General features: G+C 48.2%; 1 protein-coding gene and 1 long non-coding RNA gene across 3 annotated transcripts in view; one reads left to right on the forward strand and one right to left on the reverse strand.

The window, feature by feature from the left end:
- The window catches only part of mapkbp1 (mitogen-activated protein kinase binding protein 1), a 420608-nt gene extending 411996 nt beyond the window's left edge, over positions 1 to 8612 (forward strand). For both annotated transcript variants that reach the window (XM_072486182.1, XM_072486183.1), the window contains 2 exons: positions 1253 to 1338; positions 4102 to 8612. In XM_072486182.1, coding sequence (XP_072342283.1) covers positions 1253 to 1338; positions 4102 to 4413 — 398 coding nt within the window. In that variant the 3' untranslated portion in view covers positions 4414 to 8612. The remainder of the gene's footprint in view (positions 1 to 1252; positions 1339 to 4101) is intronic.
- The window catches only part of LOC140397823 (uncharacterized), a 137171-nt gene that overhangs the window by 21139 nt on the left and 91909 nt on the right, over positions 1 to 24123 (reverse strand). The gene's annotated exons all lie outside the window — the stretch shown is intronic.

The following is a 24123-nucleotide window of genomic DNA, read 5'->3' on the forward strand; positions in this document are numbered from 1 at the left end:
ACTTCGTTTTTTTAAAAGCTCATTAATAAAAACCCATTTAATGCATTTATATCCATTCAACTACATTACACCTTATAACAACAAATGTTTGATTCAATTGCATAACCCCTTATAAAAACAAGCAGTGTAATACGTTGTCCCACTTCAAAGTGCCCATAACCACTTGGAGCTGTCAATCAAACTGTAACATGGAAGACACCCGACTGTGATAATGGGCAGATGGGCAGTTGTGAAATCATCATGTAGCACTGATCCAGTAATGGTAACCCTAAGGTTTATGTGGGCAGACAGAGTGACGTAGCAAACACTCATTTTTTAACACTCGAGTTTTTACAAAGGGTTAAAGGGCAGGAATTTTAAATGTCTTGACAGCTCCCTTTGACAGTTCCTCAACACTTTTGACAGTTGTTTTTCACAGTTCCAATGAATTTCCCAGTTCCAATGGGTTATGCACCATGTAAGCAAATTGATGCTCACTTGCAGCAATCCCAAAGGGCACCTGATCTACCCCAAAGTTGTCCTGGGACCATATCCAAAGGGGTTCCTTAAAGTGTACCCTGGCTGTCCAAACTAATCCACAAAGTCCAGACCTGCTCCTAACCACGTCTAATCTGCACACATCAGGTTACAGACACCACTCGCACCAAAATCACAGGTGCGTGGAGGCACTTGATGATTTCTGCAGATGGCAGCCCAAGCAGAAGATGACCCAATCCAATTCCCGCCTCTTTACCCCCACCCCCATGAAAATGGCAGGTGCCATGTTTGGAGGTGGGACTTGCGATTTCCAGGCTCGTTCGCCATTTTTGCAAACATGTAGGGGCTTTCTGACATCCTAAAATTCCAGGCCTTTGTTTCAAGCGCAGTACGATTTTGTTCAAGAACTTTTGAGGCTAAAATCTCATTCTCTCCTTGTGGCAATGGGCTGCACCATTCTGCCTGTAATAGTGGTCAGTTGCACCAGATGTGAAGCTGTAGGACTTCCAATTAAGGCTTTTCAAATTAAAGCCATTACCGCAATGTCAACATCTCACTCCAAACACTGGCTAGATTAATATCTATTGGATCTTACACTCTGAACTCCACGCAAGAGATGAGCAAAAATTAAAATGCCCCGAACCTTGTGACTTAGGTAAAAGAATAGTTGGGAGCTAGGAGATCAAGGTCGGACAAAGAGTACATTGGAGAGCTTGAATTGTCCACATAAATTGGGGGTAACAGTAATTACCTTTCTATTTTCTTTTCTTGACAGGTCCTACTGTCAGTGTTCAGAGTTGTAAACTCCTGGCAAGTGAGCTGCAGAGCTGTTTAGAGAGAGCCCTGAGCCTTTACCGAATGGTGAGTGTTGGCATTGTCAGATGTGTCTAAAGTAGATCCAGGGGGATCATTGGCACAATAAAGCCATTGAGAAATGAAAACGTAACAAGAAAGGTTCATCCATGGCTTACGAAGGATGTTCAGGATTGTTGGTTTTAAAGATGAGGCCTATAATGTTGTGAAAAATAATAGAGAATCTGAGCTTTGGGAGTGCTTTAAAAATCAGCAAAGGGCCACTTAAAAGTTGAAAAATGGGGGAGGGGGGGGGATAAATGAGAGTACACTAGCCAGGAATATTAAAACAGATTGTAAGAGGGTAGCACAATGGTTAGCAGTACTGCCTCACAGCGCCAGGGATCTGGGTTCGATTTCGGCCTTGGGAGACTGTGTGGAGTTTGCATGTTCCCCCTGTGTCTGCGTGGGATTCCTCGGGGTGCTCCCGTTCCCTCTGACGGTATAAAAAAAGTGCTGGTTAGGTGGATTGGCTATACTAAAATTGCTCCTTGGTGTTCAAAGATGTTCAGGTTAGGTGGTGTTGCGGGATGGGGCCAGGGGGCAGGACTAGGTGGGGTGCTCTTTCAGATGGTCGGTGCAGACTCCATTCTACATTGTAGTGATTCTATGAAAATTCTTTTCCAAGTACATAAAAAGGAAGAGAGTAGCTAAAATAAGCATTGGTTCCTTTGAGGCAAGGGACAGGAGAAATTATCATGGAGAATGAGAAAATGGTAGAGACATTGAACAATATGTTATGTCCGTTCAAAGAGGATAACCTCTGGCCTCATAAAAGCAAGAAAAAAGTAATTAATATTAGCAGAAAAAGATTACTGGAGTAACTTAAAGGCTGGAAATCCAGCAAATGCCCAGGGCCTAATGGCCTACATTCTAGTGTTCTCAAAGACATAGCTGCAGTGATAGTGGATACACTTGTTGATTTTCTAAAAGTCCTTCAATTCTCGAGTGAGCCCAGAGGATTGAATGCAAGTAAACGTAACACTGCTATTCGAGAAAGGAGGGAGAGAGAAAACAGGAACTGCAGGCTAGTTAGCCCAACATCGATCATCAGGAAAGTGCTGAAATACTTTCAGTAAGTCTTAATATTGCCCTTTGAAAATTACAGTATGATCAGACCAAGTGTAAAAGATTTTACGAAAAGGAAATTGTGTTAGACAAATTTAGATTTTTTTGAGGATGTAACTAGGAGGATAGATAAAGGGGAGCCTGTAGATGTAGTATACTGGATTTCCAAAAGGCATTTGATAAGGTGCCACACAAATGGTTAACAACCAAGATATAAAGAGTCATGAAATTTGGGGACAATATATTAGCACCAATAGAGCATTGGTTAATGGGGGGTAGGCAGCAAAGAGTTTGGATAAACAGGGCTTTTTTAAGTTGGCAGGCTGGAACTAGTGAAGTGCCACAAGAATCAAATCTAGAGCTTGTTACAATCAATATTAATGACTTTGACGAAGAGAGCGAGTGTAATATATCTACGTTTTCTGATGATACAAAGTTAAGTCGGAATGTAAGCTATAAGGAGGACACAGAGAGGCTGCAAAAAGAAATAGACTGGTACAGAGAAGCTGCAAAAAGTGAGTGGGCAACAAGTTAGCAGATGAAGTATAATCTGGGGAATCGAGAAGTTATTCACTTTGGTCATAAGAATAGAAAAGACATGAAACTTGTAAATGTAGATCTTCAGAGTGTCTTGGATGTGCTTGTACAAGGAATGCAAAGAGTTTGCATGAAGGTACAGCAAACAATTAGGAAGGCAAATGGTGTGTTGGTTTTTATTGCAAGGAGATTGGAGTACAAGAATAAAGAAGTCTTGCTACAATTTTACAGGGCTTTGGTGTGATGACGCTTGGAATACTGTATACAGTTTTGATCTCCATATAGTGTGATAGAGTTTTACAGCACAGAAAAAAGGCCTTGCAGTCCATTGTGTCTGCGCCAGCCATCAAACACCTATCTATTCTTTTAAAAAAAAATTTGGAGTACCTAATTCATTTTTTTTCCAATTAAGGGGCAATTTAACATGGCCAAGCCACCTATCTGCACATCTTTTGGGTTGAGGGGGTGAAACCCAAGCAAACACGGGGAGAATGTGCAAACTCCACATGGGCAGTGACCCAGAGCCGGGATTGAACCTGGGACCTCGGCGCTGTGAGGCAACAGGGCTAACCCACTGCGCCACTGTGCCGCCCTTAAACACCTATCTATTCTAATAAAGCACCACAGCGAAGATTGGGTTGTACTATGATGAGAGGCTGAGTAAATTGGGTCTACATTCTATGAGAGGTGATCTGATTGGAACATATAAGAGTCAGAAGGGGCTTGACAAGAGTAGACATCGAGGTTGTTTCCCTTGGCTGGAGAATCGAGAACGTGAGGGGGACAGTTTCAGATCAGGAGGCTGATCATTTTGGACTGAAGATGAGGAGCAATTTCTTCACTTTAGAAATCTGTACCCCAGAGGGCTGTAGATGCTCCATCATTGAAGATATTAAGGCTAAGATAGACAGAATCTTTTCTCCCTCGGGGAATCAAGGCATATGGGGAGTGGGTGGGAAAGTGGAGTTGAAGCTGAAGATTAGTCATAATAGTATTGAAGGGTGGAGCAGGCCCGATGAGCTGAATGGTCTGCTCCTATTTCTGGCGTTGTGTGTTCTAAGCACTGCTGCTAAAAGTTGGAATGATGTTCACTCTTTAGGGAAACGGTACAGTCCAGGAGTTGTGGCTCCCCTGTAAATAATTATTCTTGTGCATGTATGCTTTCAGGTATCCAATAACAAGGACTCCTTGAGCGAGAGCTGCCAGATGGCGGCCATTCTCTCAGAAACATTTGCCTTGGTGAGGAAAGAATTGGACAGCCTCCAGCCCATGGCAGCAGGCCCTGGGCTATCTCTTCAAGGGTCGTGGCAGGCGGCCTCTGCCTCTTACCCGAGTGGCGATCCCCCAGCGAAGGGCGATGGTTTTGAAGACAAGAAGACCTTGGCCCTGCTCGAGCAGTATTCCGAACTTCTACTCCAAGCCGTGGAGAGAAGGATGGATCATAAGCAGCCAGGAGGAAGGGAAAGTTCCGGACTATGAATTGTACAGCGCACAACACAATTTTGAGCTTAAATACACCCACAGAGAGAGCAATATAAAAATCATTCTTCCCACTGGAGGAAAGGAAATGGTACAACACGGTCTATTGTGTTGATCACAACTCGTCTCATATTTAACCTGGAACAGGTTAAGTTCCATTATCCAACTGACCTACGAGAAACCTTTATTGCCATTGCCTTCCTACTTTTTTTTTCATGTTTAATTTCTTCACATCCAGCCCCTGCAATAGGCTGCAGGGAGGAGTCACAATGCTGCCTGCCACCTTATTGCAGTGGTCAACTTATAAAGCGGGCAGCAAAAACATTTCAATTCAACCTGGAGACCAACGGAAAGGGGTCTCAGCTCACTCCAGTCAGCCGGGCGGAGGTGCTGGTGATCCATATGGCAGGAGAATGGAGGGGGAAGCATTGGGAAGATTGTGGAAACATGTAGTTTCAGCTAGACAAGAAGAAGCTACAATCTGGACTGCTGCAGGAAGATGGAGGCGCTGTCATTCTGACACAGCGACACGGATTGTTCCCCAAGCTTTGTTATAAGATCCTCTCGTTCTGCATCTTGTGCTACAGCGCCCACTCTCTTTTCATTTCTCTCTCTCTCTCTCTCTGACCGCCTAGCTCTTCCCCTCTCCAAGCAGATGTTGCTCAGGTTCCTCCAATTAGGCAATGAATCACTCTGGTTACAGTGAACAGGAGTTGGCAAAACTAAAAACCTGGAGTGGATCACTACGGATCATGACATTGTTGGAGCCCAGCGGAGTGATTACATGCTGACTGGAGCCACTGACTGTCCCTTTAAGGGAGGGGAAGGGAGCCGATAAACCAGTGTGTTTTCTTGATATTCCTCACAGTGTGTGATATATAATGTGCATTCCCAATTGATTGGACCACAGTTCCTTTTCTACATTCCTCCATTCCCCTATACTTGGGAAATCAGAGGACTTAACTTTTGGGAACATTGTCTTATTTACTGAAAAACAAACATGTTTACTTTTCGGCAGGTCTTCTCAGAGTTAGAATGAGGAAGGTAAAGGTATGCAATGGAAAACGGTTTCCCCACCTTACACAAGGCAACTGCATTTGCTGTTTGTTCTGTGCAAGCTAAATCTTTCAGTCACTCCTTGAACAGCACTCCTCAGTCAGACTGGCCTCTCAGTCAGATTCCACCCCCCACCGACTTCATTAGGTTCCCCCCTTCCCCACTAAACTTCACCCCTCAGTTAGATTTGCCACGAGATTCATCCCCCATTCAGACTCACACCTCCTCATCTCACAGAAATATGTTTCTGCGCTGGAGAGTTGTGAAATCTGAACGCAGTGCAAGGCAAGGGGAAAGATACAGATGCTGTTTGATGCCCTGTTGCACACAACAGCTGAATGAGAAAAGGCAGTGATGTGATGGACGTGTGTTTGTGACATGAAATAGAAGGTCACTGCAAACCCCTTACCATTGTGTAAATCAGTTCTTTCAGGTTGATTTACCCGTTAAGCCAGTGATATTTGCAACAAAATTCACGAAGCACCAGCAAAGACACCTTAACTCTGAACCGGACCCTACATCTGATGTGAGAATCCTCTTCCCCCCTCACAGTCTCTAGGTGGACACTTCAAACTTTGTACAATAATTTTGGATAGGAATTCACAAACGCGAGACAGGACACACAAAATGCGGGACAGACTCGCAAATACGGGACAGACTCACAGACATGGGGCAGACTCACAGCCACTGAAAAGGACTCACAGACACTGGAAAGGACACACAAATCTGAACAGGACACACAAACACTGGACAGGATACACAGACACTGGGCAGAACACAAAAAAAAATGGACAGGACACACAGACACTGGAAAGGACACACAGACACTGGATAGGACACACAAATCTGGATAAGACACACATACATGGGACAGGAAACATAAACACGGGACAGCCACAGAAACACTGGACAGGGCACACAAACATTGGACAGGACACAAACACAGGACAGATACAAACACAGGACAGGACACACAAACACGGGGCAGCCACAGAAATACTGGCCAGGACACAGAAACACTGGCCAGGACAGAGAAACAATGGACAGACAGACAAACACAGCACGGGACACGCAGACACTGAACAGGGCACCAACACGGGACAGCCACAGAAACACCGAACAGGACACAAACTCTGGACAGGACACACAAATCTGGACAGATCACACAAAGTCTGGACAGGACACACATACACAGGACAGACACACAAACACGGGACAAACATTAGAGAGGAGGTCTCAAATTCTGGACAAGAATTCCTCAAATTCTTTGAGGGCTTTCACCAAACATTCCCAACTTATACAAGCCTTGAGTAGGAATCCTAAAAACTGAAGAACCCTCAAAGCATCTCCCAATTCTCAGTACTTTCCTGAAGATATGTTTGGAGATGATGAAACTCTGTTTCTGAAATCTCTCCTGACTCTTTGGTTGTGGTTCATGCTACTCAGGAAGGTGGGGTTTGCTGAGCACCACAGCAAGTAAGCAGGAGGACTTCATGTTTCTGTACAAAAAGTTACTCTTCGTCAGTGAAAGGTTTTCTCCGGTGTTGTGATCTGGATCGTGTATCTGTTCAGAAGCAGATGTGAGGTGTTCGTTGTGGAGCTTTTTCATTGAGTGAATGTGCGGCTGATGAACTGAAGCTGTCTGGTGAGGTTGTCAGTCGTTGTCCAGTCGCGTGCACACAATGTTGAAACAATCAAGCGTTTCAAACAGGAAATAGGACAAATGTTCCTTTTGTTTTGTAAAAATTGCTTTTTTAGATAACTTTTTTTTAAAAAACCTTTGCCGGATACAGAGACTTTGTATGGATGGCCGCGATCGATAGCAACTGCATGCTTTGAAAGAGGTGTTTAAATATTGCCTTACCTACTCCGATTCCTCAGTGCGTAAATGGGTCACATGGGGTAGTACTGAGCCATAGATTTCAGGAAGCTCCCAGATTTGGTTCTTGGGCCTCTGATCCCAGGCAGGCGGTGGTGGAAGGACCTGGCATGTACAGCTGGCCTCAATTTTCCGGGCTGGGGAGTGCACGCGCGGGGATGTCAGGATTGAGTTCAGCTGCAGCGCAGCCTCCGCCACAAGGCCATAAGATCGTAAAATATAAGAGCAGAATTAGGCCATTCGGCCCATCGGGTCTGCTCCGCCATTCGATCATGGCTGATATGTTTCTCATCCGCATTCACCTGCCTTCTCCCCATAACCCCTGATCCCTATATTGGTCAAGAAATCACCTTATTTATCAAGAACACCAGATTTGTGCTTGAGATGCTGTTACCTACAGTGCCACAGACCAAGAACTGAAAGTTGGAAGGCTATCGCTCCCCGCTATCATACAGTTCGAGGCTTTACGCACGAGGTAGGCAGCAGCTGTAGGACCATGCACCAGCCTGACCGGTTTGTGAAACTCAGTAAGGCCCGATTTGTGTCAGTTAGTGAGCGGGGAAGGTTTCTACCTGAGGTACTGAGAACCTGGGTGCACATCGGTAGCAGTAAAGTTGATGTATTTTAATCCTCAGGTACCGGGGAATATGGCTGACCTCTCTTCCGGCAGTGCCGGCTGCTTGGTTGCTGCCTCCTCCCCCTTGAGTATCTGCTGCCTGGAGACCTGCTCCAGTCATGAGGATTTCTTTATAAATTTTTCTAATACTATCACTCAATCAGGCATGCTGACATGACGATGGAGTGGTTGGTATCATCCCAAATTTTTATTAGTATTTTAAATGTGAAGAAACTATAGAAACCTCTACCTGGAACGAGACAGAATATTGGGACATGGTAGTCCAGGATGTAACTAGTGTGTGCATGAAGGTTCATTGCATGGTGCATTCCAATTTGCACATCAGTGGTGCATGCTGAAGGCCATTTTGGAGACTTTTTAAACTCTCTCTAATTTCTTCAAACGATTGTCCGTGAAGATTAATTAGTATCAGTGCATTTTATAATGGAAGTACGGTCTTCATTTCTATAATGGATTCCCAAACTAATTTTTAAGCAGGTTGCTGTGAATGTTTCTTTCTCTTTTGTGTGTTTCTTGTACTGTAAGTGACTGTTTTTACCCGTTTTGCCATAGTGTTTGTACAATATGTTGGTCACGTCTTAAATATTTACAATAAAATCCCAACGTTTGGGAGGAAAGCCTTGGAAAGACTCTTGTCAAAGTCAACGTAATGATGGTGAGATCTTCATGGACAAGGTGCTGCTTTTAATCGATTAGGAAACCAATATTTATCCCTCACGCAACACCTCACATGGATTATTTTGTTGTTGCCATTTGTGGCAGCTTCCTATGTATAAATTGGCTGCCATATTTCCCACACTATAACTATGACAACAGTCCTACATAGAAACATAAATAGAAGCAGGAAGAGGCCATTCCGCCCTTCGAGCCAGGTCCGCCATTCATTATAATCATGGCTGATCATCAAGTTCAAAACCCTGATCCTGCCTTTCCCTTGATCCCATGAGCCCCAAGAGTTATATCTAATTACTTCTTGAAATTACACAACATTTTGGCCTCAACTGTTTTCTGTGGTAGTGAATTCCACAGATTCACCACTTTCTGGGTGAAGAAATTTCTCCTCACCTCAGTCATAGAATCATAGAATTTACAGTGCAGAAGGAGGCCATTCAGCCCATCGGGTCTGCACCGGCTCTTGGAAAGAGAACCCTACCCAAGCCCACACCTCCACCCTATCCCCATAACCCAGTAACCCCACCCAACACGAAGGGCAATTTTGGACACTAAGGGCAATTTATCATGGCCAATCCACCTAACCTGCACATCTTTGGACTGTGGGAGGAAACCGGAGCACCCGGAGGAAACCCACGCACACACGGGGAGAACGTGCAGACTCCGCACAGACAGTGACCCAAGCTGGGAATCGAACCTGGGACCCTGGAGCTGTGAAGCAACTGTGATAACCACTATGCTACCGTGCTGTCCTAAAAGGTTTACCCTTTATCCTGAAACTATGACCCCCCTAGTTCTGGACTCCCTCACCATTGGAACATTCTTTCTGAATCTACCATATCTAATCTTGTTAGAATTTTATAAGTTTCGCTGAGATCCCCCTTCACTTTCGAAACGCAATTAAAACAATCCTAACCGATTTAGTCTCTCCTCATACGACAGTTCCGCCATCCCACGAATCAGCCTGGTAAACCTTTGCTGCACTCCCACCATACCAAGAACATCCTTCCTCAGATAAAGACACTAAAACTGCACACAATACCCCAGGTATGGCCTCACCTCTACTACTTTTTACAGTGTCATTATCTGATACAGGCCTTTGATTTCTCTGCCTATCACGTTTCTTATACTCCTTTCTGTATTTTTCTCTTGTTCTTCCCCCTACTCTGAATCCTTGCATAGGTTCCCATCCCCGTGCCATATTAGTTTAAACCCTCCCCAACCGCTCTAGCAATTACACCCCCCCCCTTCTAGGACATCAGTCCCGGTCCTGCCGAGGTGTAACCTGTCCAGTTTGTACAGGTCCCACCTCTCCCAGAACAGGTCCCAATCCCCCAGGAATCTGAAACCCATCCCCTCACACCATCTACGCCATGTATTCATCTGATATATCCTGCTATTTCCACTCTGACTAGCACGTGGAACTGGTAGTAATCCTGAGATCACTACCTTTGAGGTCGGACTTCTCAACTTTCTTCCTAACTCCCTATATTCTGCTTTTAAGATCGCATCCCTTTTTTTTTTAACCGATAATTGTCATTGTCAGTGTCATTGGTACACATGTGTACTACATCACTGGCTATTCACCCTCCCCCTCCAGAATGTCCTGTAACCGAACCAAGACATCCTTGACCCTAGCACCGGGGAAGCAACATACCATTCTGGAAACTTGTTTGTGGCCACCGAAATGCCTATATATTCCGTTTACAATCGAATCCCCTGTAACTATTGCATTCCCACACTTCTTATTCCTCCCCTCTGCAGCAGGACCAACTGTGGTGCAACAAATTTGGCAGTTGCTGTTTTCCCCTGAGAGGTCATTCCCCTCAATGGTATCCAACGCGGTATATCTGTTTTGCAGTAGAATGGCCACAGGAGATTCCTGCACTACCTGCCTAGCTGTCTTGCTGCTTGGTGGTCACCCATTCCCTTCCTGCCTGGGGAGGCTGAGCCTGCGGTGTGACCACCTCTCTACACGTGCTATCCACAACACTGTCCGCCTCGTGGATGCTCCACAGTGTGCCCAGCCGCTGCTCCAGCTCCGAAACCCAGGCTTCCAGGAGCTTTAGCTGGAGACACATCCTGCACACATGTTGGTTCCGGGCACTGGAAATGTTCCCTGCTTCCCACATGGAGCAAGAGGAGCAAACCAAGACTTTAGCTCTTCTGCTATTACTTACCTCTTTAAACGAAAGCTTTGGAAGATGTTTGATATTCGATTATATCCAATTCTCTATGGCCCTTATTTCCTTGTCACTACCAATTCGAGCCCTTACAGATTATAAACCACAAAATGTATTTTCAAACTATAAGTGATTAAAGTTGTAAAGACTTACCAACCTTACCCACTACTTACCAATCAGCTCTCTCCCTTGCAGCCTCAACTGCTGCAGCAGGACAAGATCACTCTGTTATAAAGCAATGAGAAAAAGAAAAAAGCACCACATCCCACTCTGCGCCGAATTCCCACTCTGTTTCATGTTCCCGAGTTTCAAAATCACTCTGGTTGCGTCTCACTCCGGATGTGATCTCTCCCATTGCTCGTGCGCAAAGCTCACTGCTTATGAAGAACTTTGGGATCTCCTACAGTCAACTGCAAGGCCAGAATGTTACATTCACCCACACCCCACAGGTTCTGAGGTGGGGGGGGTGGAGGGGAGAGACAGGATTCCCTCCAAGATCCCGCCTGCCCCGACCTGGTTGCGATTTTACCCTGGGCCGGGCAAGGCCTCAAAGGAGAAGCTTGCCCCTTTGCCTGTTTTAAGGCCATTAAATGGTCACTTAAAGCCACTTGAGGAACTTTTTCCGAATGATTGATCAGGGAGGAAACCTGAAATTGGATTAAGTTCAACCTCGGGAGTGAAGACCTCCATTAGACACCCGCTTCTGACTGGGGGGCACCCTCCTCTTCAGGCCCAGTGGCCTCCGTACCGGACCTGCCCCTGACCTATCCCCGAGAGCCCAATCGCCCCCCCCCCCACCCCTCCGAGCAACCCCCAAGGCCTTCAATACCACATTTACCCCCTCCCCCCTTTTTAAAAAAAATATATGTTTATTCAAATTTTTCCTACAAAATTTTTTAACAAACAAGCCCCCCCCCATAACAAAAAGAAGAAAGAACACAAACACCACAATCAAAAAAATAATAAACTCCTTATACATTGGGTTTCTCCCGCATATATTAACCCCCCCATATGAGTACCCTTGGAGAACCCCCCCCCCCACCCGCCCAAATACCCCCCTGAAAGAGACACCCCCCCCCCCCCACCCCGGGTTGGTGCTGCTGCTGCTGACCTCCTCCTAGCGCTCCGCAAGATAGTCTAGGAACGGTTGCCACCGCCTGAAGAACCCCTGCACAGGCCCTCGTAAGGCAAACTTTATCCTCTCCAGCTGAATGAACTCTGCCATGACATTTATCCAGGCATCCACACTGGGGGGCTTCGCGTCCTTCCATAGTAACAAGATCCTCCGCCGGGCTACCAGGGACGCAAAGGCCAGGATACCGGCCTCTTTCGCCTCCTGCACTCCCGGCTCGTCCGTTACCCCAAATAATGCCAACCCCCAACTCGGCTTGACCTGGACTTTCACCACCTTGGACATAGTCCTCGCAAGACCCCTCCAAAACCCCTCCAGTGTCGGCACGACCAGAACATGTGGACGTGATTTGCCGGACTCCCCGAACACCTCCCACATCTGTCCTCCACCCCAAAGAACCTACTCACCCTCGCCCCTGTCATATGCGCTCTGGGAATAACTTTGAATTGTATTAGGCTGAGCCTGGCGCAAGAGGAGGAAGAATTAACCCTACTCAGGGCATCAGCCCACAGACCCTCATCAATCTCTTCCCCAAGCTCCTCCCACTTGCCCTTTAGCTCCTCTACCGAAACCTCCTCCTCTTCTTTCATCTCTTGATAGATCGCCAAAACCTTGCCCCCTCCGACCCATACACCCGAAATCACCCTGTCCTGAATCCTCTGTGCCGGGAATTCCCTTACCTGCCGCCTCACAAACGCCCTCACTTGCATATACCTGAACGCGTTTCCCGGGGGTAACCCAAACTTCTCCTCCAGCGCCCCTAGGCTCGCAAACGTCCCATCTACAAACAGGTCCCCCATTCTTCTGATCCCTGCCCGATACCAGCTCCGAAACCCCCCATCCATCCTTCCCGGGACGAACCGATGGTTCTCCCGAATCGGGGACCAAACCGAGGTTCCCATCTCGCCCCTATGCCGCCTCCACTGCCCCCAGATCTTCAACGTTGCCGCCACCACCGGACTCGTGGTGTACCTTGTCGGCGAGAGCGGCAGCGGTGCCGTCACCAACGCCCTCAGGCTCGTGCCCCTGCAGGACGCCATCTCCAACCTCTTCCACGTCGCCCCCTCTCCCTCCATTACCCACTTACGGATCATCGCCATGTTGGCTGCCCATTAGTAGCCGCACAGATTCGGCAGCGCCAGCCCTCCCTGTCCCTGCTACGCTCCAGAAACACCCTCTTTACCCTCAGGGTCTTATTTGCCCACACAAAACCCATGATGCTCCTACCTACCCGTTTAAAAAAGGCCTTGGTGATCACAATGGGAAGGCACTGGAACACAAAGAGAAACCTCGGGAGGACCATCATTTTAACCGACTGTACCCTGCCCGCTAGCGAGAGTGGCAGCACATCCCATCTTTTGAAATCCTCCTCCATCTGCTCCACCAACCGCGTCAAATTGAGCTTGTGCAGGGCCCCCCAGCTCCCAGCCACCTGGATCCCCAAGTACCGAAAGTTCCTGTCCGCCTTCTTCAATGGTAGGTCGTCTATCCCCCTTCCCTGATCCCCTGGATGCACCACAAAGAGCTCACTTTTCCCCACGTTGAGCTTATAGCCCGAGAAGACCCCAAACTCCCTTAGGATCCGCATGACCTCCGCCATCCCCTCCACTGGATCTGCCACATACAGCAACAGGTCGTCCGCATACAGCGACACCCAATGTTCCTCTCCCCCTCGGACCAACCCCCTCCATTTCCTGGACTCCCTTAGTGCCATGGCCAAAGGTTCAATTGCTAATGCAAACAAGGGGGGCAGGGGGCACCCCTGCCTCCTCCCTCGGTACAGCCGAAAGTACTCCGACCTCCGCCGATTCGTAACCACACTCGCCACCGGGGCTCTATATAGGAGTCTGTCCCAACTGATAAACCCCTCCCCGAACCCAAACCTCCGCAGCACTTCCCAAAGATACTTCCACTCCACCCGGTCGAAGGCCTTCTCCGCGTCCATAGCTGCCACTACCTCCGCCTCTCCCTCCACCGATGGGATCATAATCACGTTGAGGAGCCTCCGCACATTAGTGTTTAGCTGCCTGCCCTTTACAAATCCCGTCTGGTCCTCATGAATCACCCCAGGGACACAGTCCTCAATTCTCGTAGCCAGCACTTTTGCCAGCAACTTAGCATCCACATTGAGGAGCGAGATCGGTCTATATGACCCACATTGCAGCGGGTCCTTCTTCCGCTTCAGAATCAGCGAGATAAGCGCCCCGGACATTGTCGGGGGCAGGGTCCCCCTCTCCCGTGCCTCATTGAAAGTTCTCACTAACAACGGGCCTAGCAGGTCCTCATATTTCCTATAAAACTCGACCGGGAACCCATCTGGCCCCGGGGCCTTCCCCGCCTGTATGTTCCCCAATCCTTTAACCAGCTCCTCCAACCCAATTGGCACCCCTAAACCAGCCACCTCCTGCTCCTCCACCCTGGGGAACCTCAGTTGATCCAAAAATCGTCGCATCCCCTCTTCCCCCGCTGGGGGCTCAGATCTGTACAGCTCCTCATAGAAGTCCTTAAATACCTAATTTACTCTCACCGCACTCCGCACCGTATTCCCCCTGCTATCCTTAACTCCACCTATCTCCCTCGCTGTCACCCTCTTACGGAGCTGGTGTGCCAGCATCGGCTCGCCTTCTCCCCATACTCGTACGTCGCCCCCTGTGCTTTCCTCCACTGTGCCTCTGCTTTCCCTGTGGTCAATAGGTCAAACTCCGTCTGGAGGCTTCGCCGCTCCCTAAGTAGTCCCTCCTCGGGGGCCTCTGCATATCTCCTGTCCACCCTTAAGATCTCCCCAACCAACCTCTCCCTCTCCCTGCCCTCTCTCTTCTCCCTGTGGGCCCTAATGGAGATTAACTCTCCCCTGACCATCGCCTTCAACGCCTCCCAGACTACCCCCACCTGCACCTCTCCGTTGTCATTGGCTTCCAAGTATCTCTCAATGCACCCCCGCACCCTCCCGCACACCTCCTCATCCGCCAGTAATGCCACATCAAGACGCCACAGCGGGCGCTGGTCCCTTTCCTCTCCTAACTCCAGCTCCACTCAGTGCGGGGCGTGGTCTGAAATGGCTATGGCCGAATACTCCGTTCCCTCCACTTTCGGGATTAGCGCCCTACTCAAACCAAAAAAATCTATCCGGGAGTAGGCTCTATGTACATGGGAAAAGAATGAGAATTCCCTGGCCAGGGGCCTAGCAAACCTCTACGGATCCACTCCCCCGATCTGGTCCATAAACCCCCTAAGCACCTTGGCCGCAGCCGGCCTCTTCCCCGTCTTGGATCTGGAGCGATCAAATGCTGGATCCAGCACCGTGTTGAAATCTCCCCCCCCATTATCAAGCTTCCTGCCTCCAGGTCTGGAATCCGACCCAGCATGCGCTTCATAAATCCAGCATCATCCCAGTTCGGGACGTATACGTTTACCAGTACCACCCACACCCCCTGCAACCTACCACTCACCATCACGTATCGACCCCCATTATCCATTACAAGATTCTTGGCCTCAAACGACACCCGCTTCCCCACCAGTAATGCCACCCCTCTGTTCTTGGCATCCAGCCCCGAATGGAATACCTGTCCTACCCATCCCTTTCTCAACCTGACCTGGTCTGTCACCTTCAAATGTGTCTCCTGAAGCATGACTACGTCTGCCTTCAGTCCCTTTAAGTGCGCGAACACTCGGGCCGTCTTAACCGGCCCATTCAAGCCCCTCACATTCCAAGTTATCAGCCGGATTGGGGGGCTTCTCACCCCCCGCCGACTAGCCATCTCCTTTTCTAGGCCAGTCACGTGCCCGCGCCTCCCACACCCTCCAGTCCCCCAGACGGCGGACCCCCACCCCGACCACCTCTCCTATTTCCAGTTCCCCATTGGCCAATGCAGCAGCAACCCTATACCCCCCCCCCCCCACCGCTAAATCCATATCTAGCTCTTTTGCTCCCCCCATAACACTCCCGTAAGTCAGCTGAATCCTGCTGACCCCGGCCTCGCACCCTTCCCATCGACCCCCCCCCAGTGTGGGAATCCCCCCTCCCCTCCTCCCTAGCAGTCAGTGTGCGCTCCTCCGACCCCCACCGCCGTCCTTCCCTAGCGCAGGAAAAAGCTTGCGCTTTCCTGAGCTAGCCCTGCCCCTCTGGCGCAGCTCCATTTGCGGCCTTATCTCAATTCCCCCATCCCCGGGCCTCCCCTCCCTCCAACACCGGCGCCCACACTCTCCCACAGTCTCCCCATCAAATCCCTTCATCCATCCCCATCCAGCACCCAACCAAGGGAACATTCCCTACACGTAGTTAAAACCATATATACAGCAAACATCCCCCCCACAACAACAAACCCTCAATTTGAGTCCAACTTTTCAGTCTGTATAAAGCTCCAAGCCTCCTCAGGCGTTTCGAAGTAGTGGTGCCGATCTTGGAATGTGACCCACAATCGCGCTGGCTGCAGCATACCGAACTTCACCCCCTTCCGATGGAGCACCGCCTTGGCCCGATTAAAGCCAGCTCTCTTCTTTGCCACCTCTGCACTCCAGTCCTGGTAGATTCGGATCTCCGTGTTCTCCCACCTGCTGCTCCGCTCTTTCTTGGCCCATCTCAGGACACACTCTCTATCCATAAAGCGGTGAAACCTCACCACTACAGCCCTTGGCGGCCCGTTGGCCTTGGGTCTCCTTGCCAGGACCCGTGAGCCTCATCTATCTCCAAGGGCCTCAGGAAAGCTCCCGCGCCCATCAGCGAATTGAGCATCGTGCTCACATATGCCCCAGCATCGGGCCCCTCAACTCCTTCAGGGAGACTCAGAATCCGAAGATTCTTCCTTCTCAACCTATTCTCCAGGTCCTCAAATCTTTCCGCCCACCTCTTATGCAGCGCCTCGTGTGCCTCCACCTTCACCGCCAGGCCCAAGATCTCATCCTCGTTCTCCGAGGTTTTCTGCCGCACCTCCCGGATCGCCGCCCTCTGGGTCTCCACTAGCTTCTCAATCGCCGCCTTCATTGGCGCCAGCATTTCTGTCTTCAGCTCCTCAAAGCAGCGTTTAAGAAACTCCTGCTGCTCCTGCGACCACTGCGCCCATGCTGCTTGGTCTCCACCCGCCGCCATCTTGCTTTTTCTCCCTCTCGCTTTTCGCTGCTCCAAGATCTCTTTTTTCACCGCTCCACTCCTGGTCCAATCCATATACTGTCGGGGGGACCTTGCTGTCACCTTCCCACACTGGAAGCCGTCGAACAAGTGCCGTTGGGGCCCCTCTAGAGTCCTAAAGTCCGTTCCCGGCGGGAGCTGCCGAACGTGCAACCTATTCAGGCATGGCCGCAACCGGAAGTCTCCATTTACCCCCTCCCCCAACCACACCACCACTGTCCCCGACCCCTACCACTGTTCCCACCCCCTGCCACTTACCTTTCCTTCAAGTCCCAGCACTTCGTTCCAGGCAGCTAACTGCAGTGCCTCTTCTGGCTACTGCAGCACTGTTCCTGGAATGACTGAAGAGCTGCTGACCAGTCCGATTAGCTGGCAGCTCTCCAAGGTGGGACCTCCTCTCAGTGACAGGCAGACGTCCCATCTTCTGCCAGTCAACGCTCATTAGAGCTGGAGTCGGTGGGGATATGGTCTGAGCCTCCGCCATTCTGAAAATTCAGGTACCAAGTCTTTGTTAAATGCACCTTTTTTTCAAGAGGAAATGTGCAATAGGGAGCAACATTAATTTTTGGCTCTTCATCCTCCTCATGCCAGTTTGTTTTCACTCTTGTTACCTTCTGATGGATAAGTCCCAGCATGCACATCTTTTTGAGGTAAAATATTGACAACACGTCTATTAGATGGTGGCATAGTCGTAATGTCACTACAGGCATGGGGACATGGGCCAAACTTTACGCTCTCCCACTGGTGCGTTCTGAGGCAGGGGAGGAGGGTAAAATATCATAGATGGGATTCCCTCTAGGATCTCATCTACTCCGACCTGGACATGATTTTACAGTGTGACGGACAGGGATGTGAAGCTCTCCTGTGCCCCTATTACCCAACCAACCTCAATTGTTAGGCTGGAGGGAGCCTGACTAAGAGTGGGAAACAGGAAAAGTTCTGACCTTCAGTGTTGGGTGGGAGATGCTGGAAGATCCTCCCTCATGGACCAGAGACCTCTGGCACCCACCCCCCCAATCGGCCTGTCCGTTGACAGCAAGATCGCCCTCAGCCTACCTCTCGACAGCAAGACCCCTTCACCTGCCCTTGGCTTACTCCCCAACAGTAAGATCCCCCCCCCATCACCTCAACCTTCCCTCGACAACAAGATCTCCCAGGGCACCCCATATCCTCCCCCACCCAGGATCCCTGCTATTTACCATCAATGCGGTTCTTGGGACTTAGTCTCAGGCATAGTGCTGTATTACCTCTTCTGGCCACTGCAGCGCTAAGCTTAGATGGGCTGGAGATCTGTTCAGCCAATCTGATTGGCCAACAGCGCTCCAAGGTGGGACTTCCTTCCATGTGCGGACAGAGGTCCCGGCCTGCTGTCATTCCACACGCATTAGAGTGTAAAGTGGCAGTGGGCCTGTCTGAGTCAATGAGGAGGCATACCCACTGACTTTCTGGGTGATGGGCATCAAGTACCCACCATCCTGAAAATTCAAGCCATGGTGAGCCCAATCCTTTCACCATAGCAGCTGGTGAAATTTAAATTCAATCAATAAAATCTGGAATATAAATCTACTCTAATTAATGGTCGCTGTCACAACCATCATTGATTGTTGTAAAAATCCATCTGGTTCACTAATCCCTTTTAGGGAAGGAAATCTGCTGTCCTTACGGATGGGTACCTATGCAGGAGGTCAGACGAGGAGGAAACAAGGACAAAATCAAAAGTCAGAAAGGGGAATAAGAAAAGTGACAGGCAGAGAAACCAAGGGCCAGATTCAAACAGGGCCTCAGTGAAAAATATTAGGGAACAAGACAAGTAATGTTGAAAAGAAAAGCTTAAAGGCTTTGTGCCTTAACGCGCGGAGCATTTGTAATAAAGCAAATGAACTAATCACCCAAATAGACGTGAACGGGTAGGATATAATCGGGATTACGGAGACATGGCTGCAGGGTGACCGGGGATGGCCACTGAATGTCCAGGGGTATTCAGTACTTAGGAAGGACAGACAAAAAGGAAATGGCGGTGGGGTTGCATTGCTGGTTAAAGAGGAAATTAACCAATAGTGAGAAAGGATATTTGCTATGACAATGTGGAATTTGTATGGACGGAGCTGAGAAACACCAAAGGGCAAATAACATTAGTGGGCGTCGTATGTGGACTGCAGCGGTGATGTTGGGAATGACATTAAATAGGAAATTAGAGACACATGCAATAAAGGAACATCTGTAATTATGGGCGACTTTAATCGGCATATACATTGGGAAAATCATATTAGCCACAATATCATAGAAGAGGAATTCCTGGACTGTATACGGGATGGTTTTCTGGACCAATGCGTTGAGGAATCAACTAGAGAACAGTCCATCCTAGACTGGGTACTGTGTACGGAGAAAGGAATTATTGGCAATTTAGTGGTGCAAGACCCCTTGGGGTTCCGCGACCATAATACGATGGATTTTTTCATCAAGATGGAGAGTGAAGTGGTTGATTCTTAGTCTAGGTTCCTGAATCTTAATAAAGGAAACTACAATGATATGAGACATAGGTTGGCTTTGATCGATTGGGGGATGTTACTTAAAGGGATGACAGTGGATAGGCAATGGCAAACATTCAAGGAGCATATGGGGGAACTGCAACAATTGTTCATTCCTGTCTGGCACAAAATTGAAACGGGAAAGGTGGCCAATTCATGTCTTACAAGGAAAATTAGAGATATTATTCAATCCAAGGAAGAAGCATACAAATTGGCCAAGAAAAACATCAGGTCTAGGGACGGAGAAGATTAGAATTCAGCAAAGAAGGACCAAGGGATTGATTAAGAAGGGGAAAATAGTACGCGAGTAAACTTGCAGGGAGCATAAAAACTGACTGTAAAGGTTTCTATTGGTACGTGAAGAGAAAAAAATTGAAGAAGACAAATATGCGTTGCATACAGTCAGAAACAGGGGAATGTACAATAGGGGCAAATAAAATGGCTGAGCAACTAAATACATACTTTAGTTCTGTCTTCACAAATGAGGACACATCAGAAATGTTGGGGAACGTAGGGTTTAGTGAGGGGGGGGGGGGGGGGGGGGGGACTGAAGGAGATCGATATTAGTAGAGAAATGATGTTGGGAAATTGATGGGATTGAAAGCCAATAAATCTCCAGGGGCTGAAAATCTACATCCCAGAGTACTTAAGGAAGTGGCTCTAGAAATCTTGGAAGCACTGGTGGTCATCTTCCAGGATTATATAGATTCTGGAACAGTTCCTGCAGATTGGAGAATAGCTAATGTAAAGGGAGGTAGAGAGAAAACGGAATTATAGACCAGTAAGCCTGTCGTCGGTAGTGAGGAGAATTCTCGAATCCATTGTCAAAGATTTTATAGCTCAGCACTTAGAAAACAGTGGCAGGATCAGACAGAGTCAGCATAGATTTATTTATTTTAAAAATATTTTTATTCTCCTTTTTCCCATTTTCTCCCAAATTTACACCCACCAACAATAATCAGTAACGAATGCAATGTCAATCCCCATATTAACAACAATCCCATCCTCCCACCAAACCCCCAAACAGCAGCCCGCATGTTAACATAAACAAATATCAAAAAGGAAGTAGAAATCACCCATAGTCACCAATACAATTCTCGAAAGTGCAGAATGAATAATGCCCATGAATTGTAGAACTCCTCCATCCTTCCCCTCAGTTCAAATTTGACAATCTCAAGGGTCAAGAATTCCAGCAGCCCGCCACGCCAGGGCACAGGGTGGAGAGGTTGCTCTCCATCCCAACAGGATCCGCTTTTGGGCGATCAACAAGGCGAAGGCTACAACATCTGCCTCCGCACCGGTTTCTAACCCCGGCTGGTCCGACACCCCGAATATGGCCTCCCGAGTCCAGTTTCACATGCACCAGTTAAGAGATTACCCTGAAAACCTCCTTCCAGTAATCCTCCCAACAGCATGGATTTATGAAGGGGAAATCATGCTTGACAAATCTACTGGAATTCTTTGAGGATGTAACTGGTAGAGTTGATGAGGGGGAGCCAGTGGTTGTGGTATATTTGGACTTTCAGAAGCCTTTTGACAAAGTCCCGCATAAGAGATTAGCGTGTAAAATTAAAGTGCACGGGATTAGGGATAGTGTATTGAGATGGCTGGCAGACAGGAAACAAAGAGTAGGAATAAACAGGTGTTTTTCGAATGGCAGGCAGTGACTAATGGGTTACCCCAGGCATCAGTGTTAGGACCCCAGCTATTCACAATATATATTAATGATTTAGATGAGGGAACAAAATGTAATATCTCCAAATTTGGAGATGACACCAAATTGGGTAGGAGGGTGAGCTGCGAGGAGGATGCAAAGATCCTTCAGTGTGATTTGGACAAGTTGAGTGAGTGGGTGAATGAATGCAGTATAATTTGGATAAATGCGAGGCTGAGGTTACTCATGAAGGCCTTGCCTTCTCAACCTTGTCCCTCAAGTGTGGTGACCCTCAGGTTAAATCACCACCAGTCAGCTCTCTCTCAAAGGGGAGATACCTGTCCTATCTTCAGGGATTTGTGGACAAGTGCTCCAAAATCCCTCTGTTCCTCTACACTCTTCAGAATCATACCATTAATTGTGCATTCCCTGGCCTTGTTTGCCCTCCCCAAATCTATTGCCTCACACTTCCGTTTGCCATTTTTTGCCCATCTGACCAGCCATTCGATATCTTCATGCATTCTGGAGCTTTCTTCCTCACTATCAGCCAGACAACCATTTTTGCATCATCTGCAAACTTCTGAATCATTTCCCTACCTTTAATGGAGAATTTCAACTGGATCAGCGATATCAATACTGAAAGTTTAGAAATTATGTGAGGAGTAACTCACCTCCTGACATCTCAAAGCCTGTTTGCTATCAACAAGACACAAGTCAGGAGAGCGATGGAATATTCTCCACTTGCCTGGATGAGTGCAGCTCCAACAACACTCAGGTTAGGTGGATTGGTCACGCTAAAATTGCCCCATCGTGTCCAAAACATTAGGTGGGGTTGCTGGATTACAGGGATAGGAGGGAGATGTGGACTTAGGTACGGTGCTCCATCGGGGGCCGGTGTAGACTCAATGGGCAAATGGCCTCCGTCTGCACTGTAAATTCTATGATTCTAAGACGCTCGAGCAGCCTGCCTAATTGGCAACCACCTTAAGCATCCACTCCCTCTACCATCGACCACAGTGGCAGCAGTGTGTATAATCTACAAGATGCCCTGCAGCAATTTATCAAGGCTCCTTCAACAGCACCTTCCAAACTCGCAACCTCTAACATCGAGACGGGCAAATGCAGCAGATGTATGGTCCAGTGGAGTGGGTAGTCGGGGGAAGGGGGTAGTCAGGGTCATTGGGGAGTCGGGAGTGCGTTGGGAGTCATATGAGCACCGTATTAAACACTGACCTATTCCAGAAATTAATAGCGAGGCAACAGGCCCAAGTTTCCGATACTCAGGTCAGTTTCGGAGACATTTTCAGAGGGCCCTGGCATGCAAATCTGCCCATTGGAAGTTCAGATTTCCCGGGCAATTACTGCACGTGTGCAGGTCAAGGTTTCCAAAGGGTCCCAATACACAACAGCGGCGAACGTCTCAACATTGGTACAACCTTAGCTGCCATTCAGTCCTCTGGCACCATTGCCAGTAGCCAGAGAAACTTGGAAAAATGATGGTCAGAGCATCCACTATTTCTACCTTTGTTTCCAGCAGCCAGGAATACATTTCATCTGAATCTACTGATTTATCTACTTTTCAGGATGCTAAATCATCTTCACATTTCCACCCCTGTCTGTGTTTATTTGGATTTGGATTTTGTTTATTGTCAAGTGTACCGAGGTACAGTGAAAAGTATTTTTCTGCGAGCAGCTCAACAGATCATTAAGTACATGAAAATTAAAGAAAATACATAATAGGGCAACACAAGGTATACAATGTAACTATGTAAGCACTGGCATCGGATGAAGCATACAGGGTGTAAATGAGGTCAGTCCATAAGAGGGTCATTTAGGAGTCTGGTGACAGTGGGGAAGAAGCTGTTTTTGAGTCTGTTAGTGCGTGTTCTCAGACTTCTGTATCTCCTGCCCGATGGAAGAAGTTGGAAGAGTGAGTAAGCCGGGTGGGAGGGGTCTTTGATTATGCTGCCCACTTTACCAAGGCAGCGGGAGGTGTAGATGGAGTCAATGGATGGGAGGCGGGTTCGTGTGATGGACTGGGTTGTGTTCACAACTCTGAAGTTTCTTGCGGTCCTGGGCCGAGCAGTTGCCATACCAGGCTGTGATGCAGCCAGATAGGATGCTTTCTATGGTGTATCTGTAAAAATTGGAAAGCGTCAGTGTGGACATGCCGAATTTCCTTAGTTTCCTGAGGAAGTATAGGTTGGGAATTCCGTGGAGAGTAACTCACTTCATGCCTCCCCAAAGCCTGTCCGCTATCTACAAGGCACAAGTCAGGAGTGCAATGAGTGCAGGAGTCTCCACCTGACTGGATGAGTGCAGGTCCTACAACACTCAAGAAACTCGCCATCATTATGGACAGAGCAGCCCATTTGATTGGCGCACCTTCAACATTTACCCCCTCCACCACCAACACTCAGTGACTACAGTGTGTATTATCTACAAGATGCACTGCAGGAACTCAGCAAGGCTCTTTAGGCAGCACCTTCCATATCCATGACCTCTGCCACCGAAGAGCAGCAGATACATGGAAACACTGCCCCTCTGGCTGGTGAACTGTAATTAGCGGGGTGCTGCAGGGGTCAGTTCTCGGACCTCAAGTATTCACAATCTATATAAATGATCTGCAGGCAGGGACTGGGTGTAACATGGCAAAATTGGCAGATGATAATAAAATAGGTGGGGAAGCGGGCAGTGAAGAGGCGATAAAGATTTTACAGACAGATTTAGATAGGCTTGGAGATAAGGCCATAATCTGGCAGATAGAGTTTAATGTGGATAAGTGTGAGGCTATCCATTTTGGCTGAAAAAAATTAGAAAAGCAAATTATTATCTAAATGAAAA

Source organism: Scyliorhinus torazame, chromosome 2 (assembly GCF_047496885.1).
Source record: "Scyliorhinus torazame isolate Kashiwa2021f chromosome 2, sScyTor2.1, whole genome shotgun sequence".
NCBI lineage: Eukaryota > Metazoa > Chordata > Chondrichthyes > Carcharhiniformes > Scyliorhinidae > Scyliorhinus > Scyliorhinus torazame.